Here is a 10,749-nt window from a genome sequence, read left to right on the forward strand (position 1 = left end):
ACCCATTATCAAACTTGACCTTGAGAATTACAGAAGTGTACCAAAAATGATGCTCAATGTGCAAGCCTGTCATAGGTCAAAGTGAAGTGAAAGATTATGTCCAAGGAGTTTCCACAACACTAAAAATATGAAGTTGGCAATGACTAAATGATTAATAAGATATTAGTAGTTCAAGCAGCGGTTTACAAAAACACATACCGGTAATATAATTGCTATGAGAACTAGTGAGATATTGTTACTGAAAGTACGGTGTAACAGAGAAACTATTCAAGCTGACAAGTAGTCAGGGCTACTTTTAAGCAAAACACCAGTACAAGTGAATTATTAAACAACAACAAAAACATCTTGTGTGTTGCAAAAAACACACACACACAACAAGTAATTACTTCTAAGAATTTTGTTTATTAAGAAAATAGCTCCTGTTGCACAATTTCATGAAGTCTAAAACAGCTGTAAATAGACTATACAATCATTCCAACATCTTATTTCCCAAGGGATACAAAGTGACAGTTCACTGAACAAGCACGTAGCAAGAAAGAACTTTAAAAAAAAAAAAAGGTAAAATAAAAAGTATGGAAGAATAAAGAATAAAATCATCAGTAATCACTCATTTGGTCTTTTTGGGTCTGCCTCTTCCCCTTCCCATTGCAGGAGAAGTCTGAGTGCCAGTTTCTACCAGAATCTTTTTGGATGATGATCTTTTTTTGGGGGTAGATGACTTTTCCTTCAAACCATTTGCCTCTGAAATATATACATACACACACACACACACACACATTATATATATATATATATATGCATGCGCACACACATACATACATACATAAAATACACATAGGAAAAGTTGAAAGGGCACAATAACTAAAACAGACACATTTTCCCAAGGTCTGTTATTTGCAATTTGTCAATTATACAGTGCAATACAAATAGAATAGTCTTTACGGTCTCCTACAGGCACCTCCAAGCTACAGTTTGAGAAGAGCACGTTCACCTGCAGGGTTTCTTTTCTCACCTGTTTTTGATGGAACACCTTGTCCTTGTCCCCGTCCTCGTCCTCGCTTTGTGGGAATGACCTCCTGTTCTCCACCAGATTCTTCAGACACTTCCGTAAGCTTTCTTTTGGTCTTTTTCTACAGAAAGAAAACACAAAATGTTATGTCGACTTATTAAAGATAAAAGGCTGCATAACCATGAAGACTGGGTACACTGGCAGAATTATTTATTTTACAAAACATAATAAGTTCAGTGCCCTCTCCACATGTATACATAGTACACTACATAAATATAAAATCCCCATTTTCAAAAACCTGGAAAATCAATAAGATATAGAAGTAACAACACCATCTATTCCACAAATCTTAACAAAACAGGACCTTTTATTTTGCAGTGAGGTATTGAGCAACTATAGAAGAGGAGTTCTATTGAGACAGGAATATTTCTTAACCCATGTGACAAGGAAGATGCACTTAAAAGCTATAATCTAAATCTGGCTCTTGCTGAAAGAACAGTATAATGAACACCACCCCCACCCCCCCCACCCTGGACTTGATAGTGTACCCCCCCCCCCCCCCCCCAAAAAAAAAAATGCAATTGCTGCCTCATGATTACCATCCAGACCCTGCTGAGCTGAACAGATTGGCTAGATAATTACATACAATAACTGCAGTGGGCAGGTGAACCTCAGCTGGCACAGGGCAGCTCCCTGGTGAAAACTTCCATATGCAAACTGCACTGAAGAAGTGCAGCGCAGCGGCCTGATTATCAGCCAACTCAGACTCCAAGGTTACCATGTCAGCAGATTTGTGATACATTTGTAAGGAATAAACAGACACTTCAGGCTGGTGTGAAAATTTAAAGTACAAAACCTATACAAAGCTTCTCCTAGGATTATTTATTTTAGCTGATGCAGCCCTCCTTCTACATAGCAAATAGACATAAAACTATCCACTGTTCATTTTAACTATTCATTTATCGGTGCTTATTTGAGCTATTTTCAAGTTATAAGTATAACTTTTTTTCGGGAGTTTTCGCTTTTTATACACTGCATGAAATTACTGTTTTTGGTTATTTTCGTTTTGTTTTCTGTCACAATATGTCCAGTAACTCTACAGTTCTTACGCACTTCCATTGTACCTTCTTTCCTTTGCTGTCTTCCACAATGAAATCCTTATGGTCACTAGTATATTCTTATGTGTTTAAGCATTTTTTTTACATTTCGCCACAATTTGTAATTCTTTTTTTAAATTCCACGTAAATACTCTCTATCGACATACTGTAATATAGCTTTAAATCTCATGAACAAGAAGAACATCTCATTTTAAATTTTGCAAGCGTGTTACAATCCTCCAATAGAAATGTAGGAATTTGCTGCCACTCTGTAGTTGGGGCAGGTTTACAGTATTCAGAACCAATCAATACAAGATACAATTCAGGAAGGTGGGGCTGCATTGGGAATTTGTCTTTATTTTTTATTTTTTCATGGGGAAAGGGGTCATCAGTCAATGTGAATTAAGTAACCATTTCCAGTATTTTCCTGGTGTTTACTGGATATAACAATTTCATATTTTTTTTGTAGCAGGAGTGTTTTATTGGTTTTAAGCCCTACATTTATTATAAGAGAGCCGAGATTTAACCAAATGTGTACATTTTACACTGTAGGAAAAAAAAAAACTATTTAAAAATTGGTATTTATTATGCACAAGGAATGATAGGATGCTAATACTGTACTCTATTGGACTAAGCATACACCTCAGTATTATGAAGAAAGTGTTTACTAATTATACACAGTCTAGAAGCAACACATTTATAACAAACTTGATTCTTTCAAGATTACATATATACACAAATTATATATATATATATATATATATATATATATATATATATATATATATATATATATATATATATATATATATATTTTTTTTTTACCTTGGTTGATTTGGATGCCAGTTCATTAACTGATACAAAGTCTAGTTTGTCGTCATCCTTGGAGCCAATAGACGTGAGTCCTAGCTGGAGGATAGTGCGTAGTTTCTGATATGAAGGCTTGTCATTATATTCCAAGGACTTAACTTCCTCCATATACTTGATCATTTCATCTGAGACAAATCAAACCACCAAAGCCAAGTACACATTATAACATCCATTACACAATCCACTGTAAACACAAACCAATTATCACACAAATAATAATCAGCCATTACCAAGCTACAGTAACCACACTAACCAGAAAATACGGGAAAGGCAAATTACCACAAATCTGCTGTTCAAAGTGAGCATACACTATTCCAGTAAGAATTATTGGTATGTTCGAGAGTAAAATGCTTTTGTGTACCACCATCCCTTTTCTGGGTCCGAGGTTGTTATCTATGTTTGGTTTAAACAAAGTATTCCAATCCTGTATTACAGTATATTAAACATGCATTTCTGAAGCTGAAGTGCATCTTAAAATTCCATACACCAAATCGGGTTCCCAAGAAAAAACTAAAAGTTGGATTCTAACATTACATTATATTTTTTACTGTACATTTAAAATCGTGTGACAAATACTCTTTCAAGGTCATTTACATTCATTACATTTTAGACATTGCTTTCCCTGATTTACTTACTTGGTATATCATTTGTGGAGAAGCATTTAGATATAAAATCTGGTATGTTCTGTCTGAACCTGTTAAATGAATATATAAAAAAAATAAAGAGTGTATTTTGAGTAAAAGATAATGTTTACACATTGCAGAAAAGATTATATCAATATGTGTTTTTTTTTTTTTCTATCAAACTATCCAGTAATTTACACTTTTTATATATATATACACACACACACACACACACACCCATGCCCATTAGTATGGAGACTAGTGTCTTAAAACCCTATAGTGACTGTGGGGAAAATTGCCAACCCAATACACTGGTAGATCGAATGTTATTCATATGATGAGAGGTACATATCTCTTCACTATTACATAGTTGTTGACTATTTTTATTCATTCAATACGTTCTGTAGTTATCGTTTAAGTAAATGTGTGTATATGAGAAAATCCATAATACCAAACTTGTAAAAACATGGTAGTGGCATTCTGACCCATTTAGATTACAGCAGCATTATGTAGTGTAATGTTGCTTACTTGATTTTTAAATCTCTGACATAGTTGGGGTCTTGCAGGTTATCTTCCCAAGGTAAGCTCCCACATAACCACTGTATCATACAGTAGCCCAAGATTTCCAGGTCACTTCTTCTTGATGGTGCTAAGGGGGGGGCAGAAAAAAAAACAGAAATATACACAGTATGCATTTGACAAAAAGAGCCAAATTCTACAATCACAAGATTAAAATATGAAATATCCTACTGTAAAGTTAGTGTAACAGTTTTAAATGTTGCTGTGGGGGGGGGATAAAAAAAAAAAAACTTAAAATGGCTAATGCATAATTTTAAAAAGCACTTACATAATTGCTGTGCTTTTCTGTTTTAAGAACTTACATACTCCTTTGTGTGCATCAATACTAGTAAATTCAATGGTTCCATCATGGCATCTCTTTGGATCTTCCTTATACTCTTTCAGGACTCCCTCCGGACTATACCTATAGGCTAGTCCATAATCTACCAAGTAAACCTGGGTACAGTAAAGCAAACAGTTAGTACATTTCTGCATTGTGCTCAGCTTATTACTTGAAAGCTATTAAATCACAGTTTGATTGCAAGTCAAAACATATGTCGCATTAATACAAGCTAAGAAATGCAACTAAACCCACCAATCCCATGAGATTTCCTCTCGGGATAGTAATTTAAAACAGTGCAATTTAATACTACACTGCTGTTACATTATTAAAATCAGCAAATTCAATATTTTAACATGCATTTCCTTAGGAAAGGTTTACCAGTTACTTTAGCTCTATATAATGGCTTTATCTAGATGATTACAGGATTTATTGACCCCCCCCCCCCCCCCCCCCCCCCCCCAGATTTCTGTTGCTCTATGAAAGAACAATATGTTCACGTATGGTTTTGAAAAATCATCATTACAGTCGGTGTATATTTGTAAAATGGCAGTAGTGTTGGGTTCCAGGGTTTTCTTTTGAACAGTCTCAAATTTGAACTACAACAACTGTATCAATATACACAGGCAATTGTTTTCAGTAGTACACTTACCAGATTGGGGTTCTTGTAACTAAGAAGAAGGTTAGAGGCTTTGATGTCTGCATGCACATACTCATGTTCATGCATATATTCTAGGATGTCAAGCTAGAACACCAGAAGAGAAAGAGCTTTTAATCACAGCAACAGATTTGAACACCCAAACAAAAAATACATTTCATATTTTCTGTATTATTTTATAAGCAAACGTAAACCATGTCACTGCCTGGTTATGGCAAGGTTCTGCCAACGAAGAAAATAAAAAATAGGACAGACATGGTTGTGGTTCATAGTATGATGGCCTTCGCTCACTGCTTGAGCCATTCAACTTACTAATCTCAGTCCTAGCTGTAGGACAGTTTTTCGACTAAATCGCTTTCCATTTTCTTCAAAGACCTTTTGTAGATCTCTACCAAATCGGTCCATAACCATGAACCTGTACCTAGAAAGAAGAGAAAAACACAAGATTGCCTGGAAGAATACAATACTTGTTGAAATGTAATCTTTAAGCCAGCATATTTTAGCAACAACTAAACTTTCAAGAGATTCTTGTTAACAGCACCTTAATCAAGTACCTCCACCCCCAACTTACAGAAAAGAAGGAGTAATTGGTTCAATATACTGTACAATCCTGCCCTTTGTTTTTCTTTAAAAGGCAGGGAATCAGTGAGCCACATCAAGACAGGGACGAAGAACGTTAGGGGCAAAAAATATTAAGCTGTATAGGGGCAGTTAAAGAATCTGAAACGTTACACTTAGATTGGCATGCTGGGCAATAAGAAGATGAAAACCTGACAAGTCAGCTAGGAAGCAGGGCCATCAATAGCAGCCAGAACTTCACTGATTCAATGTGAAAACGTGTTTAAATTTGTCAATGAACAACGTCTACAATTCCTTCAGAAATGTTAATTACTTTTGAAACTATTCCAATCCTAATGTGTGCAGTCTACTACTAGCTCTCAGTCTATCAAATCAGATGTCTTGCTTATTGTGACAACACACATTCCAAATAATTCTGTCACATTCAGAGTTGACTAAGGATGTGTAACTTTAATTTCTGTCTCTTCTACATCAGTGAATCAGGGACTAGAAAATATATATTATAAATGATAGTTTCAGAGGGAATAGATATAGAACACACTAAAACAAATATGAATGCATAGGGTTACAATTAACACATTCATTAATGCAGATTCAAGTGCAGGAGTTGAGCAATATTTACCTGCTTCCACCTTTCTCATGCAGCCCTGATCCCCAATATTTAGGAACTCCTAGGTACTTCAATTTTTGAGATTTGATCCACTTTTCAACTGAAAATGTGAAGGATAGTTGTTTAAAAAAAAAAAAAAAAAAAAAAAAAAGCTTTTCTCTGCATACCACAAAATTTAAGAACACATTCTATAACATTTATTATTATTATTATTATTATTATTATTATTACACTAATATCATCAGTGCCTTTCATAGTGGACCACCACCACAAGGCGCTTTACAAGATACAAGACTAGGGTATGTGAACAATGCATCAGCTGCAGAGTCACTTACTACAACGTCTCACCCCAAAGACGGATCACAAGAAGGTTAAGTGACTTGCTCAGGGGTCACACAGTGAGTCAGTGGCTGAGCTGGGATTTGAACCGGGGACCTCCTGGTTACAAGCCAGTTTCCATTTTTGGATGTGATTGTGAGATGCAAGCAGTGATGTAATGTTAAAACAAATGTGTCACAACAGAGTTGTTGAGATGCTTAATTGCAACATATCCAAAATAAAAATCAACTCACTTAGATCAGGTTTAGCTGCTCTCATGTAGAACTTCAGTTCAGAGAAAAGTGGTCCATTGTCACTCGGCTCCTACACATATGTACAGTTTTATATTTAAATTGACACAGAATTGTAAAATAACATAACTGAGTGGACAAAGAAGTTATTTAAGTCAACCAGACTCCCACCTCTAACATGTATGTTCATTTTGAGCCAGCTTATCTTCTGAATACTGCAGAACTACTATGTACATGGAACTTGTTGATGCAGTATGTGAGCAAGTGCAGGCAAATTTGTCAGTATTGGTTTGCCTGACACGGTGACTCAAAAGAGTTTAACAGACACTATATCAAAAAACATGGCAATGTTTACTTAAATGTGAAAATATAGAACGATGAAAAGTGTAGACCTATTATAAATTACTCCCAAACAGACAAGGCATAATTCATTTAAAAGTTGTGAGCATGGAATGTATTTTTTAACTTACCACTTTAATGACATATGGGGCATCTTTCCCAACTGTCCCTGAGGAATTTTCATTTGCTGCAGGAAAAATACAATAGATCAATATGTTTCTTATACAATTCATATTATTTTTGTATACATGAGTTTGATTTTGTTTGTGAAAAGGAACACCAATACAGATCAAACAGTCTAAACTAGTTAAACCATACCCAAGTAAAGAAGTCCAAATCCTCCCTGTCCAATTGGTTCTCCCAACACCCACTGCTTCTTGGCTGTATCTGTCAGAACTTCTCCTCGTGGAAACTCTTCTGCTAGCTTTCTCTTTGCAGGAGCTCTTGCTTTACCAAGGGGCTTGCTTTTTGGTGGCATCTAAAAACACACATTTTATACGCTTTCGTTTACAAAACAACTCATTTGTTGGCATATATGTTTCGGTTGTCAATGGTAAAGATTCATTAGTCGCTAGGGTAGTGCAGCCAAAATAGCATATATAACATTTAGAAAATACCAAAATGCTGTATTTATAAACGTAATTCATAGATTGCCAGGCAAATACAATCAACTTGCTAGAACACTTCCACCACTATACACGTTACTACACAGAAACTGTTCAGATTCAAAACGTTTTCACTTAAGACCACTGTCGTAATTCATTACGTACCCAGCTACTAGTCTTTGCGAATTCGTAAATGTAATTCTAAAGAAGACTACGATTAGCTAGCTATATACATGGATGATACTATTCATGGTATATCGAAGAACAAAACAAAAAAAAAAGACCTACTAGTATTAGCATACACATTTTAGTTAAGCGGCCTAGATCTCATAGCCAACTTCCGCATCATTTACTTTATTCATAACCAAATACATATATAAATGATTAACATAGAGCAACTACGATTTAGACAATGTTCACCTTTTTAGTAATCAATTCTGATGTATTTAACAGCAAATGCTAGCTGTGTCGACACTACTTCTCTCAGTGACCCTCTAAACTTCCCGCACTCTGCTCCAAGCAGGAAAACAATCGACCAGCCCACCAACACTGCTTGATACTATTGGCCAGCTAGCCTCCAGTATCCGGTTTTGCGATGGTGATGTCTGGGTTTTGTAGTTCTCTTTTTGTAAAGCTGCGTGAATAGAAAAATGCTATTGCTAGACGAGGCAGTGATGATGTACGGTCACATGTGGCAAGGTAGGCGGATGGTAAATGTAATTTTTAAAGGAATTTCAACTACCAGTATGTTCTTACTTTTTTTTTTTTTTTTTTTTTTTTTTTTTATTAAAGGAAAACGAACAGGAATGAATTTTGGAAACGGCTTCTTATTGGTTGAAATATGTGACACCTGTTCGTCTCGGGAAATGAAATAGAAATATAAACAGCTGTAAAGGTTAATCAAGTAAATGCTGGACAGTAAATTACACTGACTTTAAATGAAATGTGTGAAAAGTCAAGTCTATATTGTACTACTGATATTGTGTTTTGCCCATGTCGAAATGTCCATTCATTTGCTTACAACATTAATTAGAGAAAAATATGCGAACTTTAGAATAATGCAGTATGTTCAGTGCACGAGATTACATATGTAAACGCAATATGCTTTAATTTTGAGAAATCCTTAACGGTGATTGGTTGAATTCTTATACATGATTTATAATTTTATTGCACACTGTGTGAAAAGCAAAATATGTTAGATGTATGAATGTGCACGAACACATCTATAATATGGCCAATGGAAGATGCTAAGGCTGCCCTTCAAATCGGAGATACTATGGGGCAAGTTCAGCATGGAAAAGGAGGTCTTGGTCTCAGTTCAGCTCCTCCTTCATGGCACAAGGCAACCCCAGCTCAATGGAGGAAGCTGGAAGTCAATGAGGTGCAAAAGCAGGAGGAGAGGATCAGGTGTGTAAAGACCGTTTCCCAGGCCAAGCAGGGAGAATGGATGAGATGGAACACCGCAAGATCGGCTGGCAAGACCTATGGACAATGGAACAGAGCCGGATCAGTTCCCTCATCAGATCAACATATGATGTTCTTCCATCACCACAGAACCTAAACCTCTGGGTGGATGAGGATCCCTCATGTCCTTTGTGTTCATCACTTGCAACATTAAGGCACATTTTGACAGGATGTAAGTTGGGTCTTAGCCAAGGACGGTTTACTTGGTGCCATGACCAGGTGCTGCGATGTTTGGCCTTAGCATTGGAAGACAAGCGTAACCTGACCAATAAGTTGCCACCAGTTCCAGCAAAGCATTACACACAAAAGACAATATTCCTCCGTCCAGGAGAACAACCACCAAGAAAAGGTGTTAAAACCAAGCCTCGCCCAGGCCAACTGGCCCAGCACAATAGAAAGAAAGCAACGCTGATGTATGGGGAAGTAAGCTGGGCTGAGCTGAGTGGGGGATGGAGGGGGGTGATGCTGGGATGCCAGAATCACTGTTGAGCCATCATGAGGTGTCGTGGGCTAGTCGACGAAACACAGAGGACGGAAGGTTCCCACTTGAAGACCCCAGAGATGTACCCTACTTAGCTCAATTCAGACGGTTGTCATGCTGATGCGCTGGGGAGACTGCACTGGGTTGAACTGCAATTAGATCAAAACTGCTAAATTAAACCCACTAGCCATAGTGATACCCCTGTAGCGAAACTTCAGATTCTTGATACTGTTCTTTGAGTTTCAAATCAAAAAGAAGATCCCTAATAGTTTTTTTTTTTTTTATGGTTTTATCTGGGATACAAAAGTTAACATCCTATTTAGAACCATGTATTTCTGAACACATAAAAAAACATCAAACACCATAGGGTAGTTTATAGAATACTAACCCTCCCCAAACATATATCTTCTCTATAAATTCTCTTTAAAAATGTCCATAAAAATTCTAGATTTTCTGACAGAAATATAAAGTTTATTAATGTCAGACGGAAAGTAGACTATCTATAATATAATATATATATATATATATATATATATATATATATATATATATATATATATATATATATATAGATATTGGCTTATACAAGATGTACTATGATTGTCTCATCAATCAAATACTATCTCCAACACATGGTGTAATCTTTAGTGTTTGGTGTAGTTATGTTTGCCTCCATGTATTGTATCTCAGAAGTTAAAAATGTATGATAACAGTGGCAGGTGGTCTTAATCTGAAAGAAGAAGGTAGAGACACATAATTAGGCCATGTGTCATGTCATGGGATTCCTGGCAAGTAAATCTACTGAGCAGTACTTTATAACCATATACCCTAACACTGGGAAATAAATAACAGGTTTGAAATCTAGTGCTTGGTATAGATGTACAGTCAGGCATCATGTAGTTTACATAAAGAGACAGCAGGGGTTATCATGAAGGCAGTGGGGTGAG

General features: G+C 36.2%; 1 protein-coding gene across 1 annotated transcript; it reads right to left on the minus strand.

Moving 5' to 3' along the window:
• Positions 1–382: 382 nt before the first annotated feature.
• LOC121329596 (serine/threonine-protein kinase VRK1-like) lies at positions 383–8,387 on the minus strand. The gene is made up of 13 exons (XM_041275261.1): positions 8,278–8,387; positions 7,571–7,730; positions 7,384–7,439; positions 6,917–6,986; positions 6,357–6,444; positions 5,468–5,576; positions 5,150–5,242; positions 4,481–4,613; positions 4,128–4,248; positions 3,612–3,670; positions 2,932–3,101; positions 1,013–1,130; positions 383–741 (listed from the first exon to the last, which is right to left on the minus strand). Exons 2-13 carry the CDS (start codon positions 7,728–7,730, stop codon positions 608–610), a joined length of 1,311 nt encoding a protein of 436 aa, XP_041131195.1. The 5' UTR covers positions 8,278–8,387; the 3' UTR covers positions 383–607.
• Between the last annotated feature and the right edge of the window lie 2,362 nt (positions 8,388–10,749).

This window comes from Polyodon spathula, chromosome 17 (genome assembly GCF_017654505.1).
Source record: "Polyodon spathula isolate WHYD16114869_AA chromosome 17, ASM1765450v1, whole genome shotgun sequence".
Classification (NCBI taxonomy): Eukaryota; Metazoa; Chordata; class Actinopteri; order Acipenseriformes; family Polyodontidae; genus Polyodon; species Polyodon spathula.

Excerpts from the sequence above, each read along its gene's own strand:
- LOC121329596 (XM_041275261.1), bottom strand. The coding sequence starts at position 7,730 with ATGCCACCAAAAAGCAAGCCCCTTGGTAAAGCAAGAGCTCCTGCAAAG. Across the intron at positions 6,445-6,916 it reads AGCAGCTAAACCTGATCTAA|TTGAAAAGTGGATCAAATCT; the intron begins GTGAGTTGATTT and ends TCACATTTTCAG. Across the intron at positions 4,614-5,149 it reads GTTACAAGAACCCCAATCTG|GTTTACTTGGTAGATTATGG; the intron begins GTAAGTGTACTA and ends TACTGTACCCAG.